The 23,975-nt window shown below is 39.8% G+C and overlaps 1 protein-coding gene across 3 annotated transcripts in view; it reads left to right on the top strand.

The window, feature by feature from the left end:
- NASP (nuclear autoantigenic sperm protein) overlaps positions 1-23,975 on the top strand; it is a 36,656-nt gene that overhangs the window by 6,691 nt on the left and 5,990 nt on the right. For 2 of the 3 annotated variants that reach the window (XM_029228774.1, XM_029228773.1), the window contains exons 2-6: positions 7,883-7,933; positions 16,613-16,723; positions 18,222-18,302; positions 19,342-19,451; positions 20,148-21,134. In XM_029228774.1, coding sequence (XP_029084607.1) covers positions 7,883-7,933; positions 16,613-16,723; positions 18,222-18,302; positions 19,342-19,451; positions 20,148-21,134 — 1,340 coding nt within the window. The remainder of the gene's footprint in view (positions 1-7,882; positions 7,934-16,612; positions 16,724-18,221; positions 18,303-19,341; positions 19,452-20,147; positions 21,135-23,975) is intronic. The other variant, XM_029228775.1, reaches the window with a different exon arrangement.

Raw genomic sequence — 23,975 nt, 5'->3', positions numbered from 1 at the left:
TTTCTCATTTAATTTTCAAAACAGATCCTGTGAGATAGGTACTGTTAATAGTTGAGGAAACTGAGGTACTTCATATGGTAAGTGGCAAAGTCACTTGTTGTTAATCCTACCCTAGTGATTCAGAATTGGTCACTTTAACAAATATTGATTAGATAACCAGGCTTTGTGCTTGGTGCTAGGATACAGTTTAGGATAAGATAGACATGGTTTCTTAGATCTTAATCCTGATGGGGAATACAGAAAGTCAGTAGGCAATTGGAGTACAGAATGAGTTATGATGGGGTCGTGTAACTGGGTAAGTTACTTCTCTGGAAAATAGCCACAAGGTTTTTTGTGAGAGGATTAAATGAGAATGTAGTAGGCTGACAGATGTTTGCTCTGAATTGCCTATTGAATGTTATCCATTTATTTATTTATTATTTTAAAAATATTTATTTGGCTGCGCTGGGTCTTAGTTGCAGCAGGCGGGATCTTAAGTTGCGGCCTGTGGGATCTACCACCAGGGAAGTCCCTGAATGCTATCCATTTAGGTGTTCCATAAGCACCTCAAAACCAGCTCAGTATGTACACCCCAATTTTCATTAATAATCTTGCTTTTGTACCTTATTTTGGTTGGATAGCACTCAGTTTCCCAATCCCAGAAATAAAAATTCTAGATTCCCCCTCCCTCCTTTTTCAATTTCTAAACAGTTACCAATATTTAGCAGTTTGGTAGTCTGTAACAGGGCTTAGAAATGTAAAGCCTAGAGGGCCAGATAGGAAAAAGTGAAGTGGTGGTGGGGATTGAAGTGAATTGTCCCTTAAAGGGCTAGGTCACTGTTCAACTTGAGCTGATTGGGGAGAATGTATGCCATAGTGGCAGGTATTTCTAATATTTAAAGAATATTGTAATTATTTCTTTGACTAGGAAATACATTCCTGGTTCAAAATCCAGGAGGGGAAGTACACAGTGAAATGTCCCTCCAACCCTTATTCCCTAATCACATAGATTTTCTCCTCCGAGTCCACCAGTGTTAGTAATTTATTATGTGTCCCTCAATGCTACCTTATGCATATACGAGCAGATTGTATGTAGTTATTAATTCTATATTATTGTGTAAATGGTAGCACACTTGACACATTTCTTAGCACTTAGCAGTATATCTTGGAGATGATTCCTCATTAGGGCATAGTTTCTTTCTTTTCTTTTTTTTAATGGCTGCATTGTATTCTATTCTGTGACTGTCTCATAATGAGTTTCCTATTGATGGACATTTGAATTCTTTCCAGAATTTAATTGTTACAAATTGTGCTCTAGTGAATAACCGTGTAACCCTGGACTCATATATCTATAGGATAAATTTCTACAAGTGGAACTGCTGGATCGAAGAGTGTTCATTTGTTGTTTTTGATAGATATTGCCAAATAGACCTTCATAGAAGTTTTGTGAATTTAAACTTATATTAGCAATATATGTGAAAACCTGTTACTCTTACATTCTTGTCTTTGACTATTTGATGGGTAAAAAATGCTTTCTCACTAATTTTGTGTTTCTCTGAAGAATGAGTGTGAGCATGTATTCAAATGTTTGAGATATTTGTGTTTCATTTTCTGTGAATGTGTTTATATCCTTTAATCTTTTCCTGTTGGACCTTTTTTCCTGTTGATTTAATATTCTGTATATATTCACTAAGTTAACCTTTTGTGAAATGAATGAGATGGAGTAGAATTTATCAGTCTTACATGATTTCTGAATATGAAAGGCCTTCTCCCGATGAGTTACAATGTAATTCGCCTGTGGTTTTCTTTAGTACTTTTCTGGTTTCAGAGTTTACATAATGATTTTTCAGGAGAAGCAGAAATCCAGATTTTTATGTGATATCTTCATAGTTTTAAATGTAGTAACTACCATAATTAACATTAAAAAATAATTGTGGGTAAACATGTCTATGGCTCAGATAGGACATGAACATGAGTTTATAATTTTTTTTCTAATATGGTGCTTGTTACAGTGTGGTCCCCAAACCAGCAGTAGCAGCATCACCTAGAAAGTTGTTAGAAATGCAAATTCCTGGACCTCATAATAGACCTACTGAACCAGAACTCTAGGGTTGGGGCTCAACAACGTGTTCTTTTTTTTTTTTTTTTTTTTTAAATAAATTAATTTTATTTATTTTTATTTTTGGCTGCGTTGGGTCTTCGTTGCGGTGCATGGGCTTCTCTTATTGCGGAGCACGGTGCGCGGGCTTCAGTAGCTGTGGCTCACGGGCTCTAAAGCGCAGCTCAGTAGTTGTGGCTCACGGGCTTAGCTGCTCCGCGGCATGTGGGATCTGCCCGGGCCAGGGCTCGAACCCGTGTCCCCTGCATTGGCAGGCGGATTCTTAACCACTGTGCCACCAGGGAAGCCCTCAACGTGTTCTAACATGAGCTCCAAGTGATTCGTGTAGGTTGAAGTTTGAGAACCACTGCTTTAATCCATCTTTTCTTCTGACTATGCTAGTACATGCCCTTTTTGTCTAGGCTACTAAATAAGAATGGAAGTAAGTTTATCACTGCTGAGTGCTTTACAGTGCTATTTAATAGTATCTTCAACTGATATGCTTTTTTCCTCATTTTATCCACTTCAAACTTTTGTACCACTGAGTATATAAAAGGTAAATTTGATCATATTACACCTTCAGTGCCTCAACTTAAGGATAAAAATTTAAAACCTTAGGTTGGCATCAAAACTGAATGATCTGGGACTTCTCCGGTAGTCCAGTGGTTAAAACTTTGCCTTCCAGTGCAGGGGGCATGGGTTCAGTCCCTCATCGGGGAACTAAGATCCCACATGCTGCACAGTGCAGCCAAAAATTCAAAACAAAACAACAACAAAACCTTAAGAAAAAACCTAAACGACCTGGTTCCAGCCTTGCTTCTAGGAAGTGGGGACATGGAAAGTGGGGTGAAGGAAGTTACAATGGTAAAGTCCAGGGAATTCCCTGGCATCCCAGTGGTTAGGACTCCGCACTTCCACTACAGCGGGCCATGGGTTCCTTCGTAGGGGAAGATCCCGCATACTGTGGGGTGCGGCCAAAAAAAAAAAAAAAGTAAATTCCAGTCTTGGAATTTACATTATAGTTTAAGGAGGTATTCTCCAAAGTAGAGAGGAATTAAGTTTTAATAACGATACAGAGATTGACAGTTGCCTTATTATTTATGACATTATCAGGGAGCTTTTCCAAAACAAACATGAATTCTATCTCAGGTTTAACAAATAAAATCTCTAGGGGTGCAACCCAGGCATCTATCTTTTGGATAAGCTTTCTAGTGAATTAATTATTATGCTCACCTCCGGTTAAGAATCATGGTCACATCAAGATGGGGAAGTTACATGGAAGTACGTGTGAGCTCAATATAAAATTTAAAACTTTCAACTAGAATAACAACAAAATTGAAAATGGCAACCTTACAAAACAGAGATCTAAATTAGTAGAGATATTCAAAGAAAGACTAGGTTAGCATTTGCCAGGCATGTTGTGTACTGAGTAAGGAGCAGAATTAAGTAACTTTCAATTCTAATATTTTAATCAAATACAAAAAACCTAAGATAACATTATCAGGACTCCATGTTTTAAATTACAGACTGGCTGATGGGAGTTATTTATTCTAGACCCTGTGTGATTTCCAAGGATTGTTTTGCCTATTCCTTTCTGGGTCATTCTTTCCCGGGTCTCAGTAGTTTTCTCATGCATAAGTTGATCAGCACTTAAACAAAGACTGGGGGGAAGCATCTACAGATCTCTGAAGCTTGCTTTCTCTATAGCTCTCTCTCTAGTCTGTCCTGTAAATTCTAGCTACCTAGGCCACCCCAAACCTCAAATTCTGTCTTCTCAATTCTGTGAGATGGACTTTGTTGATGGTCCTTCTCTGTTCTGTGGACAAGTCTCTCCAGATAGTAACCTGGGGATACTCATAGGACTCACCTCATTTGTTTCCCTTCTCTCAGATTACTGTCTTGTGCTACTGGTGTAAAACTGGTGTTTCGTGTATGTTGGCTGTTTTTTTTAGTAGTTTGAGTTATTTGAATCTGGTGCCTGATAACTTCCATTATGGCTAACCGTGAAAGTTTAATAGTATTGCACTTCATCTGTCACCTATGTGGGGTGCAAAACATTTTGTGTATTATTGTTGCTACTGGTCCCTGAATGTAGCATGTATGTACAGTGTTAACGTGTTTGTTTTTAGTACTCATACTCTGGACGTTTGTGTTACTACCACTTTGTGTGTGCCACAGACTGGTATTGGTTTGTGACCTGTTCGTTACTGGTCTACAAAGATACAAGTGTAGGGAATTCCCTGGTGGTCCAGTGGTTAGGACTCCACGCTTTCACTGCTGTGGCTCCCGGTTCAGTCCCTGGTTGGGGAACTAAGATCCCACAAACCATGCTGTGTGTATGTATAAAAATTGGGAGTAAGCATTTGGGAACAAAGAAATTTGACATTGCTCTGACATTTCTGTTAATACTTTATAAAAACCCATGTCTTACACATTGAAATTAAAAGTCTCGTCCTTCAGTCACAGGTAATATGAGAAGCTCTGTGCTAGAATTTGGCCAGAATAATCCCTTAGTTAAACTATTTGAACATAATTAGCTATGACAGGAGGTGTTTAGGAGATAAGGATCCAAGGCCATTCCAGCGTTCTGGTCAGATCATCTGCTTGCTTATGTTGCAGCTGAAAGCATTTAAATTGTGCTTTATTCCTGTCACCCTAACGGTGAAGTCTCTGATTATTTTCAACCCCATTTCCCTGCCTCCCCTCCCCCCAGGGCTTTTCATCAAATTTGTAGACCAATATAACATTCTCAAAAGGATTAGGAGTTAGGAGCAAAGATTTTGGATCCTGCTGAAAGAAACTGACACCTTTTCATCTCTAAAGCATTTTCTAGAACTCAGACTCCAATATAGTTAGTCCCTGCCTGGCATTTAATCTCTTCTGCCTTTCTCAAGTTGTCCCCTCTGCTTTTTTTTTTTTTGGCGGCGCCTTGTGGGATTTTAGTTCCCCAACCCAGGCCTTTGGCAGTGAGAGCGAGGAGTCCTAACCACTGGACTGCCAGGGAATTCCCTGTCTCCTCTGCTTTAACTTTTGTTGGAGACTGTGTCTGATGCTTAGCATATAGTGGGTACTAAAATGTCTATTGAATTTAATTTTTTGAATTAGTATATTTATTTATTGAATTGAGCAAGCAATTTTTTTTTTTTTTTTTTGCGATACCCAGGCCTCTCACCATTGTGGCCTCTCCCATTGCGGAGCACAGGCTCCGGACACACAGGCTCAGCGGCCATGGCTCACGGGCCCAGCCGCTCTGCGGCATGTGGGATCCTCCTGGACCGGGGCACGGGAACCCGTGTCCCCTGCATCGGAAGGCAGACTCTCAACAACTGTGCCACCAGGGAAGCCCAGCAAGCTATTTTTTAACTGTTCATTTGTTTTGTCCGTACTGTGTATATTACACTGCTATTTTAATAAATTTGTTATCACTAAACAAGAAAGTCCAGGTGTGAAAAATTAGTTGACTCAGTTCTATTTATATGTATGTTTTAACCTTTGGAGGAGTTTTCGGTAATGTCTATATAGGAAAGCCTTTTTCTCTCCTACAGCTTCTTGTGTTCTCTCATACTTCTACTGTTTCTTGCTGTACATACTTCAATTCTAATTTATTGCTCCTGAGATGTTAGTACTCACTAGTAAAGTTTCCTGTTTTCCCACTGTTCTTTCTTTTTTCCATTTCACCACAGCTAACAGCATTCTCAGCTCTCATGGTGTGCCTTGGGGGCACATTTATAAATGATAATATGTCTTTACTTAGCTGAATGTTGCCTTTGGCATATAGGTGAAAACTGATGATGGGGCAGGTAAAAAGAGACAAGAATTTAAATTAATACCAAGTGAATGGTGTCAATCTATAGGGTTCCTAAGTAATAACTTAAGTCGGCCCTGTCTTGAAACCTACCTAAGGTATAACTTTATTGTAAAGAAAGGGTAAATTCTTTCCCATTTATCAATTTTCAAATTAATTCAGTGATCTCCTATCAGTCTCTAAAAATGATACCTAAGGTATAACTACCTAAGGTATAACTTTATTGTAAAGAAAGGGTAAATTCTTTCCCATTTATCAATTTTCAAAATAATGCAGTGGTCTCCTGTCAGTCTCTAAAAATGACTAACGAGTTCTTTTTGGGTTTTTTTGTGTCATTGTGAACTCATGGATTTAAACATATTTGGAGTTTTTCAATAAATTGTAATTATCTTAAAATTTTTTAAATTTTATATTGGGGTATAGTTGATTAACAATGTTGTGTTGGTTTCAGGTGTACAGCAAAGTGATTCAGTTATACATATACATGTATCTATTGTTTTTCAAGTTCTTTTCCCATTTAGGTTATTATAGTATATTGAGCAGAGTTCCCTGTGCTATACAGTAGGTCCTTGTTGGTTATGCAATTATTATCTTTGTTGATGCTCATTGTCCCTTCTGGCCAGTGAGATTTTACTGAGGTTGGCTCCTAAGTGTGCTTTTGTAATACTTTTGTAAATATGAAACATCAAATTTATAGAAAAGTGAAAAAAATAGTACAAAGAACTCTTCCCATGCTTTACCCTGGATTTCCACTTTTCCTTTATAATTCCTTTTAGCATGACGATAAGTAGATATGACCCTAAATAATATTAGATATAGTATTGTTGCTTTCTGGCATGAAATTGTCCCAGATTCACCTATGTACTTCCCCTGCCCTGGCTTAGAATCAATTATTTCTCAGTAGAGTCTTGGTTATTTTTAGTGGGAAATGGATTTTCAGGAGCACAGTCTAGGTGCTAGGGGGGTTACTCGTGCTGCTGAGTTGGTCATTATTTCTAGACTTTTTTAGTAAACACAACTATGACACAACTATGAAATATTTTAAAGATATTAGTACTTTTCAAAAAAATGAATGTTCTGGGAAACTGCTTCTTTTTTTAAAAAAAAACTTATTTTTAGTGAGCAGTTGCAGAATGTGAGATTTTCAGGATTGCACATACTGGGTTATAACAAATACTGCATTCTCTTCTGTCTGATCGTAAACTCAAATCTAGGATGTAACTGTCTTGTTCACTGTAGTATACTTCATGTGTAGCAAATAAGCATACAACGGTTATTTGAATGAGTAAGGATTAAATTTGATAATGTAAATATTATGTAAAACCTTAATATTTTGGGCATTTAATAAATCGCTCTTTTTTTTTTTTTTTTGCGGTACGCGGGCCTCTCACTGTTGTGGCCTTCTCCCGTTGCGGAGCGCAGGCTCAGCGGCCATGGCTCACAGGCCTAGCCGCTCCGCAGCATGTGGGATCTTCCCAGACTGGGGCACGAACCCGTGTCCCCTGCATTGGCAGGCGGACTCTCAACCACTGTGCCGCCAGGGAAGCCCAATAAATCGCTCTTTTTATGGCTTTATATTTTCTTTTTTATAAAGTTTATTTATTTATTTATTTTTGGCTGCATTGGGTCTTGTTGCTGCGCGTGGGGTTTCTCTACTTGCCTCAAGCGGGGACTCTACTCTTCATTGTGGTGTGTGGGCTTCTTGTTGTGGAACACGGGCTCTAGGCACGCGGACTTCAGTAGTTGTGGCACGAGGGCTCAGTAGTTGTGGCTCACGGGCTCTAGAGCTCAGGCACAGTAGCTGTGGTGCATGGGCTTAGCTGCTCCGTGGCATGTGGCATCTTCCCAGATCAGGGCTCGAACCCGTGTCCCCTGCGTTGGCAGGCGGATCCTTAACCACTGCACCACCAGGGAAGTCCCCATATTTTCTTAATTTGTTTAATTTCTAGTCTTAAAATAGCCTTCATTTTTACTTTTTTCCCCTTAATTTTTCATTACAGAATTGAAGAAGATGCCCCTGCTCCTTCTACCTCTACAGATAAAGTGGAGAGGTAAGATTATTTACATGGTGCAATTAGATTTATATCTGGAACATAGACTAAGAGCTATATAACTTGAGGGCAGTTTGTTTCATTATTTTCAATAGGTAACGAATAAGACTGAATGTTAAAGTACCTGTTTAAAGTATGGAGTCCTGACAGTGATGTCGTCAGGTTTTTTTGTATTTGATTAAGATATTAGAATTGAAAAACTTGTTTAATTCTTCTTACTTAGTACCCAACATGCCTGGCAAATGCTAACTTATTTTTCTGTTGTTGTTGTGGCATGCAGGCTCAGTAGTTGTGGCTCGCGGGCTCTAGAGCACAGGCTCAGTAGCTGTGGCGCACGGGCTCAGTTTCTCTGCAACATGTAGGATCTTCCCAGACCAGGGCTCGAACCCGTGTCCCCTGCATTGGCAGGCGGATTCCTAACCACTGTGCCACCAAGGAAGTCCCTAACTTATTCTTTTCTTTAAAAATATTTTATTTATTTATTTATTGGCTGTGTCGGATCTTAGTTGCAGTGCAGACCTTTCTCTAGTTGTGGTGCACAGGCTACTCTGTAGTTCTGGTGTGCGGGCTCTCTAGTTGTGGCACATGGGCTTATTTGCCTCACAGCATGTGGGATCTTAGTTCCCCACCTGTGTCCCCTGCATTGGAAGGCAGATTCTTAACCACTGGACCAGCAGGGAAGTCCCTAACTTACTCTTTCTTTGAATACTTCTACTGATTTAGATTGCTGTTTTGTAAGGTTGCCATTTTCAATTTTGTTGTTATTCTGGTTGAAAGTTTTAAATTTTATATTGAGCTCACATGTACTTCAATGTAACTTCCCCATCTGGATGTGACCGTGGTTTTTAACCAGAGGTAAGCATAATAATTAATTAACTAGAAAGCTTATCCAAAAGGTAAATGCCTGGGTTGCATTCCTAGAGATTTCATTTCTTAAGCTTTTAGTGTATGAGTGTTTTGGAAAAGCTTCCTGTTAAATCTTAAGCTCACTTAGGTTGAAAATTACTGTTCTAAATTCTGTTTAATCCTTTTTGCAAAATATCTGCACATTTTCTTTTTAAGAGTCTTTAAGTTTTTCATTTGTTTCATCATTTCACATTGTGGTCTTAAATTCCATTGTTATCTTGGTTATTTAAACCATGTCTTTTACAAATACTACCTACTGATTTGTGAGTCAGTCTCGTTTTGGGGTGGAAGGAGTACTGCTCAGGATTGGTCCTAAACACACATTCGCGTAACCTTTTTAGAGTCTTGGTATATACCATAGTATTAAATTTCTGGACTGAGAATAAGGTATAAATGTAGCTAGGCTACTTCACCCCTGGAACACTGCTGATATGTGATTATTAATATTCTAAGCATTGATGATCTTTTGAGGAGCATGATAATCTGATTCTGAGAGAAACTTGGAAGGATGGTTGGAAAAAACATGACTAGTCTCATAAATTTGTAACAGCTGATCTGAAATGGTTATTTAGTACTGCCTGGCAACTATAGCATGTTTCCTTGGCCAAGTTGTTCTCCCATTCTGCTGAGTAACTTCTTAATATTCAGTACCGTCACCTGTCTTCTTGCTCTTACTTGATGATTTTACTTTTTAAAAAAATTTGATTGGGGACTACCTGGTGGTGCAGTGGTTAAGAATCCACCTGCCAACACAGGGGACACGGGTTCGAGCCCTGGTCCGGGAAAATCCCACGTGCTGCGGAGCAGCTAAGCCCGTGTGCCACAACTACTGAGCCGGTGCTCTAGAGCCTATGAGCCACAACTGCTGAGCCCATGTGCCACAACTAGTGAAGCCCACGTGGCTGAGCCCACGCTCCGCAGCAAGAAGCCACTGCAATGAGAAGCCCATGCACCGCAACGAAGAAGTTGCCTGCGTGCAACTTCTGAGAAAGCCTGCATGCAGCAATGAAGACCCAATGCAGCCAAAAATAAATAAATATATAAAAAATTTGATTGTTCAGTAATAAGTAGTTAGGAAGAGGAGTTTCTTAATCTATCTTAAATCTGTACCCACACATTCTTTTCTTTCTTTATTTTTTCTTTTCTTTTTTATTTATTTGTTTGCTCTCAGTCTTTGTTGCAGCCGGCGGGCTCCTTAGTTGCGGTACCCGAACTCTTAGTTGTGGTGGGATCTAGTTCCCTGACCAGGGATCGAACCCGGGCCCCCTGCATTGGCTGCACGGAGTCTTATCCACTGTGCCACCAGGGAAGTCCCACATTCTTCTGGATGTGGGTCCATGCTCTTATTCAGAGGTTCTAAAGGTGCAGTCTCTATGCCCCTGGGATCCCCAAGACCCTTTCAGAGATTCCGTAAGGTCAAAATTTTTCGTATTGGTAGACCGTTTGCCGTTTTCGCTGGTTGACATTGGCACTAATGGTGCAAAATCAATGGTGGGTAAATCTGCTGGCCCTTTATTTAACAAAGGTCAAGGCAGTACAAGTAGTTCACTCCCAGTTTCACTTCTGTTGCTTCCACGATGAAGCAATAGAAACTAATAAATTTATTCTCAGTCCTTCACTACATGGTTTTAGAATAATCTGTGTGACAAAATGGGAAATAGGAATGCTAATTCTGCACCCTGAAGTAGGTAGGTAAGATGGTTGTCTTTAAGAAAAGTATTTGTGTGACTGTTTGAATAAAGAATTAAATTTTGGGGGCTTCCCTGGTGGCACAGTGGTTGAGAGTCCGCCTGCTGATGCAGGGGACACGGGTTCATGCCCTGGTCCGGGAAGATCCCACATGCCGCAGAGCGGCTGGGCTTGTGAGCCATGGCCGCTGAGCCTGCGCGTCCGGAGCCTGTGCTCCGCAACAGGAGAGGCCAAAAAAGGGAAAGGCCCGCAAACCCAAAAAAAAAAAAAAAAAAAAAAAAGAAATTTTTCATGGAATTCTGGATTTCAAAGGATGAACAACAGACTGATTACTCAGACTTGGGTATTTGGCAGACGGTTTCTCAAAAATTAATAAAGTGAGGCTGTCACTTTAAGGGAGGCAACTGAGAATATCTGTTGTCAGTGATAGAATTTTAGCTTTCAAATGAAAATAAATTAAAATCTTAGAAGTTGTATTGACTGCCGTGAGCCTGTCTCATGTAGTCCCAATATTTCAAGACTCTTCTGATGAAATTGGTGGTGGTGGTGGTGGTTCTTGTTTTTTATTGTGGTGTAAATGCATATAACGTAAAATTTACCATCATAGGGACTTCCCTGGTGGTCCAGTGGTTAAGAATCCGCTTCCCGATGCAGGGGACTCAGGTTCGATCCCTGGTCGGGGAACTAAGATCCCACATGCCACGGGGCAACGAAGTCCACGCGCTCTAGAGCCCGCGCTCTGCAGCGAAGATCCTGCCTGCCACAACTAAGATCTGATGCAGCCTAATAAATAAATATTTAAAAAATATTACCATCATAACCGTTTTTTATTTTTTTGCGGTACGCAGGCCTCTCACTGTTGTGGCCTCTCCCGTTGCGGAGCACAGGCTCCGAAAGCGCAGGCTGAGCGGCCATGGCTCACGGGCCCAGCCGCTCTGCGGCATGTGGGATCTTCCCGGACCGGGGCACGAACCCGTGTCCCCTGCATCGGCAGGCAGACTCTCAACCACTGCGCCACCAGGGAAGCCCCATCATAACCGTTTTTAAGTGTACCGATCAGTAATGTTAAGTACATGTACGTTACTGTGGAGCCAGTCCCTTCTTGCAGAAGTGAAACTCCCCGTCATCCATCTCCAGAACATTTTCATCTTTCCCAACTGAAACTCTACCCATTAAACAACGTCCCATCTCTTCCCGCAGCCCCTGGCAGCCACCATCCTACTTTCTGTCTCTGTGAATTTGACTACCCTAGGTACCTTTTATAAATGAAATCCTACGTCGTTTGTCTTTTTATGACTGGCTTATTTAATTTAGCATAGTGTCTTCAGGATTAATCCATGTTATAGCATCTGTCAGAGTTCTCTTTTTAAGGCCGAATAATATGCCATTGTATGTATAGACCACATTTCGTTTATCCATTCATCTGTCAGTGGATACTTGAGTTGATTCCTTTTGGCTATTGTGAATAATGCTGCTATGTATATGAGTGTACAAAATCATTCATGAATAGGAGATCTATTCAGAGTACAAGATAGAACAATGATTTTTACTTTATTTAAATAAATAAATTTATTTTTTGTTGCATTGGGTCTTCATTGCTGCGGGGGCTTTCTCTAGTTGCAGTGAGCGGGGGCTTCTCTTCATTGCGGTGTGCAGGCTTCTCATTGCGGTGGCTTCTCTTGTTGCAGAGCACAGGCTCTATGCATGCGGGCTTCAGTAGTTGTGGCACACGGGCTCAGTAGTTGTGGCTCACAGGCTCTAGAGTGCAGGCTCAGTAGTTGTGGCGCATGGGCTTAGTTGCTCCGCGGCATGTGGGATCTTCCTGGACCAGGGCTCGTACCCCTGTCCCCTGCACTGGCAGGCGGATTCTTAACCACTGCACTATCAGGGAAGTCCCAGAACAATGATTTTTAATGTAGCAGTATGAAAAGTTCATCAATACATTTTCAGATCCTGCATTGCAAATAACCTTTAAGGAACTACCTCTCATTGAGTTTTGGTGTAGTATCAGAGAAGAAAATCCACAGCCATTTACAAGATTATTCAAGGGAATTCCCTGGTGGTGCAGTGGTTAGGACTCCGTGCTTCTGCTGCCAGGGGTCTGGATTCGATCCCTGGTCAGGGAACTAAGATCCCACAAAAAAAATTAAAAAGGTTATTAAAGTACTCCCTTTTCCAAACAGGTATCAGTGTGAGGTCAGATATTTTATACTTCAATGAAAACAACAAATACCAATGCGTTAAATGCAGAAAAATGAATATGAAAATCCAGCTTTTCTATTAAGCCAGACATTGAAGAGATTTGTAAAAATGTTCAGTAGTGCTTCTCACTAAATTTTTTATGTTTGGGAAATATAGTCATTTTTTCATAGAAGTCATGTTAACATGTAACATTTTAAAATATTTAAAATTTTTTTTAGTTTTAATTTCAATATGGTAAATACAAATAGATATTACTCACATACAGAAAGGCTCTTCGAGGGCCTTCTGTAATTTGGTAGCGTAGAGAGTCTGGAGACCAAAAAGTTTGCGAGCCATTGCTCTCCTTTTAAAATAATTAATTAATTAATTTTAGTCTGTGTTGGGTCTTTGTTGCGGTGTGCGGGCTCCTCATTGCGGTGGCTTCTCTTGTTGCAGAGCACGGGCTCTAGGTGCGCGGGTTTCAGTAGTTGTGGCTCGTGGGCTCTAGAGCGCAGGCTCAGTAGCTGTGGCACATGGGCTTAGTTGCTCTGCAGCATGTGGGATCTTCCCGGACCAGGGCTCAAACCCGTGTCCCCTGCATTGGCAGGTGGATTCTTAACCACTGCACCACCAGGGAAGTCCCCATTGCTTTTCTATATAAAGACCAACATCTCCACTTGTTCAGTGGATCCCATCCTCAGTCATCTACTCAAAAACAGAGCTCTTGTAGTTCTATATCCAGCAGTACTATTCCATTCCTCTCCTATGAGCTTATTTGTACTGCATAGTCTTATTATTTGTATTGCATAGTCTTCCCTTGGTATTCATGGGGGATTGGTTCCAGGATACCCCCGCCCCCCGCACCAAAATCTGTGTATTCTCAAGTCCCTTATATAAAATGGCATAGTATTTGCATATAACTGAACACATACTCCTATATACTTTAAATTGTCTCTAGATTACTTATACTACCTAGTACAACATAAATAGTTGTAAATATTATGAAAATGCTATGTAAATAGTTGGCCAATGTGCAGCAAATTCACGTTTTGCTTTTTGGAGCTTTCTGGAATTACCACACACTGTACCCCCCCCCCCCCCCCGAGTATTTTTAATCTTTGGTTGATGAGAAGGGCCAACTGTATTCCTCTTTTTTTTTTTTAAAGAAGATGTTGGGAGTGGGAGTTTATTAATTAATTTATTTTTGGCTGCGTTGGGCCTTCATTTCTGTGCGTGGGCTTTCTCTAGTTGTGGCAAGCGGGGACCTCTCACTATCGCGGCCTCTCTTGTTGCAGAGCACAGGCTCCAGACGTGCAGGCTCAGTAGTTGTGGTACACAGGCCTAGTTGCTCCGTGGCATGTGGGATCCTCCTAGAGCAGGGCTCGAACCCGTGTCCCCTGCATTAGCAGGCAGATTCTCAACCACTGCGCCACCAGGGAAGCCCTGTATTCCTATTTTTAACCCTTCATTGATCCCCCACATCCCCTTCTACCTATTACTTCATTTCTGTTTCTTGGACAAGAAAACATGAAAGGGTTGTTGTTACTTTGTTTCTTTACTTCCCCTTTTTTATTTCCTGAACATTCTTCAAGTTTTTCTTTCACCATTCTAAAATGGTCTTGGGCTTCCCTGGTGGTGCAGTGGTTGAGAGTCCGCCTGCCGATGCAGGGGACACGGGTTCGTGCCCTGGTCTGGGAAGATCCCACATGCCGCGGAGTGGCTGGGCCCGTGAACCATGGCTGCTGATCCTGTGCATCCGGAGCCTGTGCTCCACAGTGGGAGAGGCCACAACAGTGAGAGGCTCGCGTACCACCAAAAAAAAAAAAAAAAAAAAAAAAGTGGTTTTGCTTAATGGTCATTAATGCCATCTATATTATTCCTTAATCTAGTGATTAGTTAATCTTGTCAGTAACATTTGATCCAGTGGATCACTTTCTTTACATATCTTCATTTGGCTTCAGGGATACTATATTTTTTTCCCTTACTAGCTATTTTTTCAGTAGGGGGAGTGACAAGGGCTTGTTCTTCCCCATTTCCCCTGCCTCTGATGTAGAAATGCTCTCAGGGCTCAGTCCTATGACTTCTTTATTAATAGTCACTCCCTAGGTAAATCTCCCCCAGTTTAGCTCAGACCTGTGGCTTTAAGCACATGACACCCCATTTGTATCTTTAGTCCCTACATGTTTCTTGAATCTCTTCCTTTGAATATCTTGGAGGTTCAGTAGGCATCTTACAATTAACATGTCCAAAACTAGATTACCCTGCCCCTCACCTTCTTTTTCCTCAGTTGACTATCTCAGTAAATGGCAGTGTTGTATAAATCTTGATCTAGATGGTCTAGAGATCTAGATGGTCCCTGCCACTAACTCTCAGTTTTCACATCTGTAAAATGGAGATAAGTTACAGCCTTATGAAGTGGATACCAAGATTAAATGTAAATATAGGTATAATTATCACATGACACATAGTAAGTGTCCATTGTTATTACAGTTGCCCAGGCCAGAAAGCATTGGTTTTATCACTTTTTCATTCAAGAAATTATGTATCCAGTACATTAGCAAATTCCAAAATAAGTATATTGAGAATCTAACCATTTCTACTATTTCCTCGGTCTTAGCCTAGATTCTTTCTAAGTAGTCTTCTCCTTCTATTATTATTATTTTTTTGAAGGTTTTTTTTTTTTTTTTTTTTTTTTGGGGGTTGTGCTGGGTCTGTGTGTAGGCTTTTTTCTAGTTGTGGCGAGTGGGGGTGCTCTTCGTTGTGGTGCGTGGGCTTCTCATTGCGGTGGCTTTTCTTGTTGTGGGACACAGGCTGTAGGTGCACAGGCTTCAGTAGTTGTGGCATGTAGGCTCAGTACTTGTGGCTCATGGGCTCTAGAGCACAGGCTCAGTATTTGTGACACACGAGCTTAGTTGCTCTGCGGCAAGTGGAATTTTCCTGGACCAGGGCTTGAACCCGTGTCCGCTACATTGGCAGGTGGATTCTTAACCACTGCGCCATCAGGGAAGTCCCCTAAACTGCACAGTTTTGAAGTGAGCAATTTGATGAGCTTTTACATGTGTATATACCTGTAGACCAATATCATAAGGTAAGGATATATTTATCATCTCAAAATTTCTTTATGCTCCTTTGTACTTCATTCCCTCTCCAGGCAACCACTAATCTACCTTCTGTTGCTGTAGATGAGTTTGCATTTTGTAGAATATTATCTAAATCGAATCATACTGTATGTACTTTTTTTTTGGTATGGCATCTTTGATTCAGCATAATTAAGATTCATCCATGTTATGTGTTTCAGCAGTTCATTCCGTTTTATTGATATTCCATATTGTGGATACATCACAGTTTTTATCCATTTGGGTTTCTAGTTTTTGGCTACTGTAGATAAAGCTGCTATGAATATTTGTGTACGTGTCTTTATGGGCATATACTTTCATTTTTCTGGGGTTAATACCTAGGAATGGAATGGCTAGATATCATATGGTGGGTATATATCTAACTTTAAGAAACTCTCCAGCTGTTTTCTAAAGTGACTCTCCCATTTTACATTCCCGTCAGCAGAATATGAGAGTTCTAGTTGCTCTACATCTTTGCCAACACTTGATGTGGTCATTCTTTACATTTTCGCCATTCCAGTGGGAGTATAATAGTATCTCATTATGAGTTTAATTTGCATTTCTCAAATGACTGATGTTGTTGAGCGTCTTTTCATGTGCTTATTTACCATTCATATATCTTAGTAGTGAGCTTTTTTAGTGATACGTAAGTGTGGGTTAGCTAAGCCTTGCCAGAGTAGTTCAGAGGTTTAAAGAAATTCAAGTATTATGGTTTAAATGTAGCAGGTATTCCAAAAATGTTGGTTCTAAAAGTATTTGACGTTTGAAAAAAATCTTTATCTTGCAGTCTGGATGTGGATAGTGAAGCTAAGAAACTATTGGGTTTAGGACAGAAACATCTGGTGATGGGGGATATTCCAGCAGCTGTCAATGCTTTCCAGGAAGCAGCTAGTCTTTTGTAAGTACTGTGTTTTGCTATGATGGGATATTGTGTTCCTAATAAAGTTCAATCATAAAAAGTTGTTTAATGGGATAAAAAGAATAAAGAGCAAGAGTTTAAGAAGTTTTGATTATTTTTCATGTGTAAATTTATTCCTATAACTATAAAACTTATAAGGTAATTTGTTTTCTGTTCATCACTAACTAACTAACTTGTCCTGGTTTTGGTTCAGGGTCATATTTGTCCATTTTCCCCCACAACCCTTACTCCTTCTAGAACAGAATCTTACTCCTGGATGTCTGCAATAATCTTTTCAGATTATTGGCCTCTGGCCTCTGGTCTCTTCATCATCACCTGAGTCTGAAGAGCTGAGGTTCTGGTATTCAGTGGTGTGCTAAGGGTAGGGCCCAGATTTCATCTGATGCTGAGTATTTAGGTAATTTTATATAAAAGTATGTGGTTATCTTAAAATGAAAATGTTAAAATCTAAGTTTTTAAGATTAAGCACATAGAAACACGCTTCTTAGCTTATTCCTTATTCCTGGAAAGTTCAGTATTCTCACTGTCCTGCCATTAAGGGTATTTAGGAGGAAAATTTGAGATGCATTATTCTAATCTAGTAGACTACCCTTAAACATGACCTTCATCACAATAGTTTCTTTGTTTAGTTGTACTGTTTACTCTCACTAATCTCTCAGGCTATTAGTTGGCCTGACTTAGCATGATTTCTGCCAATCCTTTACCCCATGAAAGCTGGTCTCCTTACTCCACATAAAGTACCTCCTCCTTACCATTTATCACACTTGTGATTTTTTTCCTCTTCTTCTTCCCTGTCTAGATATTAATAGCTTAAATTTGTATATATAGTGCTATCTGTATTTCTAAGCATTATTTTAAATGATTTTATATACATTAACTTAATTAGTTCTTGCAATATCTCTGACTGGTTCTTAACATTTCCATTTTACAGGTGAGAAAACTAAGGTACTGTGAGATTAAGTAACTTGACTAAGGTTAAAAGTTAGAGGCAAGATTTGAACCTAGGCAGTCAGGCTCCAGAGAACATTCTCTTAACTCTTTATCATCATGCCTTTCCATGGACCTTATTCATGCTTTGGGTCCCAGCCAAAGGCCCTCTAACTCTAACAATATTCTGGCCCGTATTGACCCCTATCTTATACCAGGAGAAATGCCTATTAATGTAATTTGGCTCTTAGATTATATAGTATAACTGTAGCAAATGGATGTCTTTTAGAGTATATATTATATTCTAATTATATAATGTATATTATATATCTAAATTTGTAATTATATACTACATAGATGAAGAACAGGCAACACTAATTCATTCATTCTTAAAGTCCCTTGGACCTTGACTTCAAAGCAAGAGGAGTGGAGCATTGGTTTCCTAGAAGGATGTGTTACAGAAGAAATGTCATTTTATAGCTAAAGAACTAGGGGAAAAAATTTTTAGACTAGATGTTAATTCAGATCTTAGCTGTTATTCTCTTTGTAGAGGTAAGAAGTATGGAGAGACGGCTAATGAATGTGGAGAAGCCTTCTTTTTCTATGGGAAATCGCTTCTGGAGTTGGCAAGGTATGTCTTTCAAGCCAAGTCTTTAAGTAATATGTTTTGTATCATAGTAGTCTTATTTAAAAACTTGCTTCGTTTGCTAAGATTGTTTACTAGCTTTGAGATTTCACATGAGCTAAGTGGGACTGGTTTTACTGGGGGGGTTTAGAAGGAGCATGAAATACTGATGGAAGTTTTTTTTTGGCGGGGGGGGGGCATGCTGTGGGCTTGTGGGATATTAGTTCCCCAACCAGGGATTGAACTTGCGCCCCCAGCAGTGAAAGCGCAGAGTCCTAATCACTGGACCACCAGAGAATTCCCTTGATGGGAGTTTTGAAAGTCACTTGATACAAAGAGTAAAGTTATACTTAGGTTTTGACTTTTGCAGTAATTAGAAGCAGAGGTCTTTCCATTAGTGAATAGTCAGTAATTTATCAAAAAGTCCAATTTAGAGAGAGAACCTTTGAAATCACTCTCAGCTAGCCCAAAACAGTCATCCATAAGAAGGACTGAATGAAGGACAATTTGAAAACACTGGCATGTGAAAATGTCTTAAGATAAGACTCACAAGTAGTCTTAACTGTTGGAAAGTTGTTGTGTATTTTCCACCAGAATTTATTAATCAGAATAAAATATATTGAGGGTACACAGAGGAGCAAATATTCTGTAATCTATTTAATCTCAGTTCTGCTAAGTTTTCTAATTTTGTAGAGCATTCTAAGGATTTGTCTTGAAAACCTTGCCAGAATGTTTTTGGCCATCTAGAGAAATGTAGGTGGATGAGAAGTTTGGGAAATATGGCCCTTTTGATAAGAGTCATCAGTGTTTTTTCAGGTGGCTGGATAAAAAGGGTATGTTTATTTCTTTCAGTGCTCTTACAGCCTTAATTTATATTAAAAAGTTTTGATCATTGCATTTCTTTCATGAGTGCTTATAGTTTATATTCTCTGTACTTGCTTACTCTTCTGTTGCTTTTATAATACAGGACTACAGTTTCTGTATTACAAAGACTGTTAGGTTCTAGCCATCATACCTTTAGTGCTTTCTCCTTTTGTTCTGCTAGAATGGAGAATGGTGTGTTGGGAAATGCCCTGGAAGGTGTGCATGTGGAAGAGGAGGAAGGAGAAAAAACAGAAGAAGAAACTCTGGTAGAAAATAATGATAACATAGATGGTATGTGGAGTTACATGTGACATTCAAGAGATGCGACGTTTATTTCTTGTGTACAAGTGATGGAAATAGGGCTCTCCTTATCCTGAATGGTCTCTCCTGGGGTGACACCTGCATCTGGTGGAGACTGCAGGGGAGGTGGCTGATTACTGAAACAGATAGCAGGCTTTTGTAAGGGGATAACTTAATTTCCCAAATAAGTCTGGTTATTTAAATTGATGTTTTAAGTATTAAAACAACCTTAAATATTTTTCTGATGTGAATTTTAAAAAGTCTTTACAGCTCAGTTATTTTAATGGCTGTGCTTTTGGAGCCCTTTTACATTTTTTTGTGTCTAAGAAAATTAAATGTTAATTTCTAATTTGAGTTTGGCTGCTAGAATTTTACGTATCAGATGGAGGTCTGTATAGTGTATAGAAGAGAATGTAAAGCTTGGCATCTCTTACCTAACTGATATCAGAATGCTCAAGTAAAATAATATCTAATTTAAGGAGCTTGGGTTTCTTTTGCAGTAAGTTGCTCTGCTAGCTGGGAGTTTCCCTTTGCTTTTCTCAAGGGGGCAGATAATTTGCAGGCCATCTGCTAAAACATAAGCCAGGCTGTTTGAGGGTTTAAAGGGAATGTATTTTTAGTTTCCATTTATGCCTTTATCATTAAACTCGAAGACATGTTTATGCTTCATGTTCTTTAACCATGTAGAGGAAGCAAGGGAAGAGTTGAGAGAACAGGTTTATGACGCCATGGGAGAAAAAGAAGCCAAAAAAACAGAAGACAAGTCTCTGGTAAAGCCTGAAACGGATAAAGAACAGGAAACTGATATGGAGAAGGGTGGAAGAGAAGATATGGATATAAGTGAGCCTGCAGGGGAACTACAGGAAAAAGTTGAATCAACTCCAGATCAGTTAACTGAAACCACTAAAGAGGGAAAAGGAACAGCAGCACCAGAAGGACTGAATGAAGCTGAAGTCACTTCTAAGAAGGCAGAACAGGAAACACCAGATGCTGAGGAAGGAAAATCAGTTTCTGGAACTGATGTCCAAGAAGAGTTCAGAGAAAAAGGAGGTCAGGGAGAAGTAATTGCGAGCATAGAGGAGAAACCAAAAGAAGCTTCAGAAGAGCAACCTGTTGTGACTCTAGAAGAGCAGGGCACTGCAGTGGAGATAGAAGCAGTCAAGCCAGTGGATGTGGGTGGGGATGAGCCAAAGGAGCAGGTAGCTGTCTCTGCAAGTGAGCCAGGAAAGGCTGTTCTTGAGCAGTTGGTAGGGCAAGAATTGCCTCCTGCTGAAGAGTCACCAGAGGTGACAGCACAGGCTGCAGAGGCCTCGGCTACAGAAGCTGGATCAGAAGTCTCCAAGAAGCCTGGGCAGGAGGAGCCAGTTCTCCCTAAGGATGGTGCAGTCAATGGACTATCAGCTGCAGGGGATCACACTCCTAATGAACCGAAGACTAATGCAGAAGGACGGACAGAAACAAAAGATGGCTCAGGACTAGAGGAGAAGGTCAGGGCAGAGTTGGTTCCTAGCCAGGAGGAGACTAAGCTGTCTATAGAAGAGTCTGAGGCAGCTGGACATGGGGTTGAGACTAAGGTAGCCCAGGGGGCTACTGAGAAATCCCCTGAAGACAAAGTTAAGACAGCTGCTAATGAAGAAACACAAGACAAAGAAGAACAGATGAAAGAGGGTGAAGGTAACCGGGACATGCAAGAGCTGCAGTGGGTGGAGTACATTCTGGATTTGACTCACTAATCATGGGTAAAAGTCAGCCTTCCATTCAGGATTTTCCGTCTGCCTTTGGATTAGGAAAGGGCTAAGTGAAAATGGGATTAGTTTAAGAAGGTGGTGATAAGTTGAGCAAGTTAAAGCAAGTCTTCTTTAGCTGGCTTACAAACTAACGCTTTACTAACTGCAAAATAGGCCTTTCTGTGATATCTGAGACTTGGCTAGCTATCAGTAACTTGTACCACACTAGCCAATAAAGGTGGGTGGGAAGTGGGGTAGATAGGGAAATAGTGGGCTAGGCTGGCAGAGAATGCTGAATGGATGTTCACTTGCATGCCTCTTGATTTTTAAATTTACTGTTCACTTGGTTCCTTTTTCTCTGCTTTAGGAATCAGGATTAGAGCAGTAGAATCCACTGAATTGATACACTTAAGCAGGCATGCCATTTAAATGAAGGCAGTTAACCCTTGAATGTTCTATCGCCAGAGTGGAAGAACTCTGGTAATCTTTACTTTTAGTCTTCAGTAAGTGTTTAGAGGCTTATTCACATTAGTTAAATTAGCCCCCTCCAAAGATAACAGAAAACCTAACCGTTAAGCCCTCTTGCTGCTTTCCCCCCTCATTTCATGCTTGCTTTGGCTGCTAAACTGAATTTTTTGTTACTTAGAACATTATAAAGTGTGAATGCTTTATATAGTATTATTGGTCTAATTGTGATTCAGTTTCATCAAGATGTATAAGCCTCTAATTAGCAACTCCATAACTGGCACGTCTGACTTGAGTTATACTATCATTTGAGGATTCTACTGTCCATAAGATTTATCTAATGTTGTTATTAATAACCATAGGTATATTCCAATTAATCATTATTACACATATATATTACTTATATAATTGACAGACTACTTCGAGTTCTCTTAAGATTTAGATGTTCAAAGACCCATTATCAATATGTGTAGCTGATTCTGGTAAACTTCCTTCTACCTATGTGCAGGTCCCTGTACTCCAGCCAGCACAGGCATGGTAACCAGTAGTGAATTGGCTAAATGGTAGAACCATTGGGCTGCTTATTGGGCTTTAGGAGATACCTATGGGAAAAGCACAGGACTGAATTCCTCAATTTAAAAAAACCTCCCATGTCTTAATTTTTAATGATAATTAGCTAGAGTAGTAAAAAGCTCTGCTGGCTCTCTGAAGTTGGACTTTGAATAATAAGCTACAGTAGAGATGTCATTTCTCCACAGTTGAAAAACTATTCATTTGAGTCTCACAAGTAACATTGTTAGAGTCTCTCACATACATTACTTTTTGATTCCAAAATACAGTACTGTGTAAGTAGGTAGTATTACTCCAGTTATAGTGATGAGGAAGCTGAGGCTTAGGGGTTACGTGACTTGTTTAGGGTCAAACAGTACATCACAGTACTGGAATCTGACCCTAGATCTGATTTGAATGTATTGTTCTTCCCAAGATACCTCACACTGAGGAAGGCAACTTTCATCCCTTCTGTTAACCCACCTCTTGTCAGAAATTTACATGGTAACACTAGCCTGCAGAAATCTTACAAGAGGTTTTCTCTTAAAACCTCCATTTCCTGCCATCTCTTGGGCTCTCTATATCCCTTAAAAAAAAAAAGATAATAAGCCTATTCTTTTCTCATTGTCACACTAGATATGATTGGTAAGTGAACAAAATTTTAATGTTGTAGGCATAAAGCTTGGCCATGCTCAGATAGACTGTACAGGTCAATTTGTAGTGTTTCCTGACTATCCTTTGGGAATGCTAGAATAACCAGAGAATCAGATTGCCTTTACTTGGCCTTTGAGAGTTATTCTTCTGGTTTGCACAACTCTCTGCCCGTACTGTTTTGAAGATGCTACAAGATCAGAGAAATGGTATGTTATAAAACATTGTTTCCCTTTCTCTGAAGGATGGCATACCACAAAAAAGACTCCATTTTCAAAGAAGCTTAGAAAATATTTTAACAGATCTCTTTACTGAGGCCTTCACTGCATTCCTAGTAATATGTGGGTACAGGTTACCAGGTTGGAAAGTGTTATTTTAAAGTAATGGCTTTCTCATTAACCTGGCTCCCTCTCCACCATTCCATGAAGGTAGTACAGATTCCTCAAGAGAAACCAGTATTTTTCTCAGACCATTATAAGAATTTTAATTTAAAAATTTGATGTAAAACTCCAAATAACTATTTTATGCCAAATTAGAAGTCAACTTTTAGCAGTTTGGTATGAGTGGAACAGATACCAGATAAATAAGAATATAGAATAAACAACATTTTGTCAAATTTTCCTACAAATTGGGAAGGTAAGGTGTTTGGTTTTTTTAGTATTGTGAGAAATACAAAGATCTGCTTCACCTGTCATATATTCTGGTGGAGGATGGGCTTCACTGTCAGAGTCAATAAAACCACCCATCTAGTCTAACATCAGGGAACTAAGTACACAAACCACTTCGAAATTTGGGCATGGAAATAAAATGGTGTATGGTGGTGTGGGTACTTATATTTCAGAAGCACCAAATTACATAGTCAACAGGAGAAAAGGGAGGCACTTGATAAAATGGGGTTTGTTTGCTGTAGAGGTTAACTATAATTAGCTTGTAACTTTAACTGGTTCTTAGAGGGCTTTAGTTTGTCCTAATTTATAGGACTTTTCTGTGCCTATTCCCATCCTGAAGCAGTATTGTTAGATAAAAGTCCTTTAACCTGACTTCATGGCTCTAAGGCCTAGTTTTTAGTTAGAAGACAGTATTTGAGCTTTTCTGCTGTTGTTAAATGCTTAATGAAAGATGG

The sequence above is a fragment of the Monodon monoceros genome, unplaced genomic scaffold (assembly GCF_005190385.1).
Source record: "Monodon monoceros isolate NGI ecotype Baffin Bay Population unplaced genomic scaffold, NGI_Narwhal_1 Super_Scaffold_18, whole genome shotgun sequence".
NCBI lineage: Eukaryota > Metazoa > Chordata > Mammalia > Artiodactyla > Monodontidae > Monodon > Monodon monoceros.
Note: the sequence above shows the minus strand (reverse complement) of the source record. Positions and strands in the feature narration are given on the sequence as shown.